The sequence below is a fragment of the Emydura macquarii genome, unplaced genomic scaffold, assembly GCF_026122565.2.
Source record: "Emydura macquarii macquarii isolate MOO-44397 ecotype Brisbane River unplaced genomic scaffold, CSIRO-AGI_Emac_v2 contig_1096, whole genome shotgun sequence".
Classification (NCBI taxonomy): Eukaryota; Metazoa; Chordata; order Testudines; family Chelidae; genus Emydura; species Emydura macquarii.
This window is the reverse complement of record NW_027131233.1, coordinates 166,802-170,240: the sequence shown is the minus strand read 5'-3', so window position 1 is coordinate 170,240 and position 3,439 is coordinate 166,802. Positions and strand designations below refer to the sequence as shown.

Sequence of the window (3,439 nt, the reverse complement as noted above, 5' to 3'; positions counted from 1 at the left end):
GCTTTTCTGAAGTCCAGGGGCCTTATCCTGCTGTTCTCTTTTCTTCCTTTTGTCAGAATCCTGAACTCGACCATCTCATGGTCACTGCTGCCTAGGTTGCCACCCACTTCTACTTCCCCTACCAAATCTTCTCTGTTTATGCAGGTCAAGAGCAGTATCGCCCCTAGCTGGTTGCTCCAGCACTTGCACCAGGAAGTTGTCCGCAATACTCTCCAAAATGTTCCTGGATAGTCTGTGCTCTGCTGTATTGCTCTTTCAGCAGATGTCAGGCTCATTGAAGTCCCCCATGAGAACCATGTCCTGTGAACTGGAGACTTTCCCTCCTTGGTTGAAGAAAGCCTCATCTACCTCATCCTCCAGGTCTGGTGGTCTGTAACAGACACCCACCATGACATCACTCCCCTTTTTAGATTGTTAGTAACTATAAAATATTTACCGCGTAATTTGTTATCACATGGGTAAACAACTCGCCTGGCTTCTCTCCCTTCACAGGCACCTTGAGCATTTCTGAGCCTGATTGGCACCTCAACCACTTTATGGCTGCTTTCAACCTCACCACCTCCGAACCGTCAACATTCATCCTAAATGGCATCCCAGGGATGGAAGATGCCCACATCTGGATTTCCATCCCTTTCTCTATGTGCTACATCATCTGCCTGTTGGGAAATTTCATGGTTCTGTTTGTTGTGAGCAAAGAGCAGACCCTGCACAAGCCCATGTTCCTGCTGCTCTGCATGCTCGCTCTCACAGACATTGGCATGTCTAGCTGTATCATGCCGAAGGCACTGTGCATATTTTGGTTCCGTTTTAAAGGCATCACTGTGGAGGGCTGCCTCACCCAGATGTTCTTCGTCCATGCGTTTGCTGCTATGCACTCAGCCGTCCTCGTGATAATGGCCTTCGATCGCTATGTTGCCATATGTGACCCTCTGAGATATGCCACCATCCTTAGCAATGCACGAATCACTAAGCTAGGGCTAGTGGGTTTGATACGAGCTGTTCTCTTTAATCTGCCAGTGCCAGTGTTACTGCGGAGGCTGCCATTCTGCACCAACCATGTTATCCTTCACACATACTGTGAGCATATTGCTGTGGTGAAAATCTCATGTGGGGACACCAGAGTCAATCGGACGTACGGACTGGTGATAATATTAGTGACCATCGGGTTAGACCTGACAGTCATTGGACTAACCTACGTGCTGATCATCAGGGCCGTCCTCAGGATCAACTCTAAAAAAGCCCACTGGAAAGCCCTCAACACCTGCACAGCCCACATCTGTGTGATGATGATGACTTATACTCTCTTCCTCTTCTCCATCCTGACACACAGGTTCGGTCAGGGCATCGCTGCCCATGTTCACATCCTCTTGGCCAATCTCTATCTCCTCGTCCCCCCCATGCTCAACCCTATCATTTATGGAGTCAAAACAAAAGCGCTTCGTGACAAAGTGCGAAAATACACCTGCAGAATATGATCACCTAGGGCCACTGACTTTAAAACTGCGTCACAGGAGGGGAAAGAATGTCTCCTCGTTAATCAAAGGTGCTTTGTCCCAATTTGATTGAGTTCTGTCTTGAGGAATTTCCAAGTTTCAGAAATTCCTCACACCTAATGTCTTATTACTGCATCACCAAGCACTGCCCTCTCCATTGCTAAGTTCCATCTCTCCAACCATCACCTGATCTCTTTCAGAATCACCTGTTGTCCCCAGCCCCACATACCCTGTCACTCAGCCTTTCTTTGACTTCCAGATCACCAGCACTGGTGGTGTCTCATATGCTCTCAGACCTATTTTACGTCAGTATGGTTGTTGACTCTCACCATTGCTCACTCTCCTCCATCTTTAACACTTTTGCCCCTCTCTGCCATCACAAGGTCACCAATTCTGCCACCCACTAGGCCCCAGCAATCTCTTCCTAACCCAAATCGGTCATCAGAAAGGATGTGGACAAATTGGAGAGAGTTCAGTGGAGGGCAACAAAAATGATGAGGGGGCTGGAGCATATGAATTATGAGGAGAGGCTGAGGGAACTGGGCTTGTTTAGCTCTAGAAGAGAAGAGTGAGGGGGGGGGATTTCATAGCAGCCTTCAACTACCTGAAAGAGGGTTCCAGGGAGTATGGAGCTAGTCTGTTCTCAATGATAGCAGATGGCAGAACTAGGAGCAATGGTCTCAAGTTGCGGTGGGGCAGCTCTGGGGCAGCAGAGAATCCAACTGGGAGGTTGGTTCTGTGGTTTGGGCACTGCTCTGCCACTCAGGAGAGCTGGGTTTGATTCCCTTACCCTGTGTGAACCTAGGCAAGCCCCATTGCAAACAGGATTTGGAATACCTCTGATATACTCTGTAATTAATGTGATTAAGTAATAAAGATACCCTTGCTTGTTCATGCATTTCACCTTGAACCTCCCCCCCCCCCCCCAGTTAGCTGAATAACAGGTGTTGGAGTTACTTTCCTAGACCAGTGTTTTTCAACCTGGGGTCCATGGACCCCTGGGGGTCTGCAGATTATGTGTAAGATTTCCAAAGGTAGTCACACCTTCATTTGAAATTTAGAAGGTCTCCACAGATGAGAAAAGCTCTAATACCACTGTACTATAGAATGAGAACCCAGCGCATGAATATTGTATATGCTGATCCCAGTTCCTGTACCACTCCGGATAAAGGCTGCAGATTTACATCACAGAACCTGAGGAGAACCTGTCAGCTACTAACCCAAGGACAGAGGAGTTATTAGCTGCAAAGGATTCTCCTACTTTTGGTTTCTCACAAGCGATAGAATAAGGGCCAAGATGCTGCAATATTTTCAAGTTCTCAAGAAATCCAGATGACACACGCAACATTTTTGGTCCCCCTCTGATCTTCTTTCAGAGATGATTTCTCAGGTTAGAGGGGAAAGAATGGGCTAGAGTATAGATGTATAAATGTTATGCCAAAACTTTTCATTGTAATACAATTATTATAAACCAAATTTTCATTCTATCCATGTCTATCAAAAGCATGTCTATGGAAAGCCAGCCGCAAAGTTGTTGGAATCTGTACAGGAAAAAGCAGGGGTAACTTTGTTACTTAATGACTTAATTAGAAAGTATTTCAGAGGTATTCCAAACCCTGTTTACAATGGGTTTGTGTTATTAACTCTGTGTTCAGTGAGCAGTTGTATGATACTGTTTCCTGGTAATTGACCAGAAGCTGGTTGTAGCACTTACATTCAGAATCGTGCACACAATTACTCTGCTACACTTCTGCAAGACTTTCCAGAAAGCCATGAGACAACAGAACGGCTGGTCTGTGTTTCAGTGAAGCGTAGAGATGAGGTGAAGGGACAGGGATTATAGTAGTAGTTGTACGTAATTTACACTGTGGCAAGGTGGGCCTGTTTTGCCCCGTGGGTCTGCGCTCCCTACAGCCATGCCGGTGGTGCGGCTGGGTGGCAGCGGG

The 3,439-nt window shown here is 46.8% G+C and overlaps 1 protein-coding gene across 1 annotated transcript; it reads left to right on the top strand.

Annotated features, from left to right (window-relative positions):
* The first annotated feature begins 536 nt into the window (after window positions 1–536).
* On the top strand, window positions 537–1,475 carry LOC137151523 (olfactory receptor 52P1-like). The gene has a single exon (XM_067545781.1). The coding sequence runs from the start codon at window positions 537–539 to the stop codon at window positions 1,473–1,475; it is 939 nt and encodes a 312-aa protein (XP_067401882.1).
* Window positions 1,476–3,439: the final 1,964 nt, after the last annotated feature.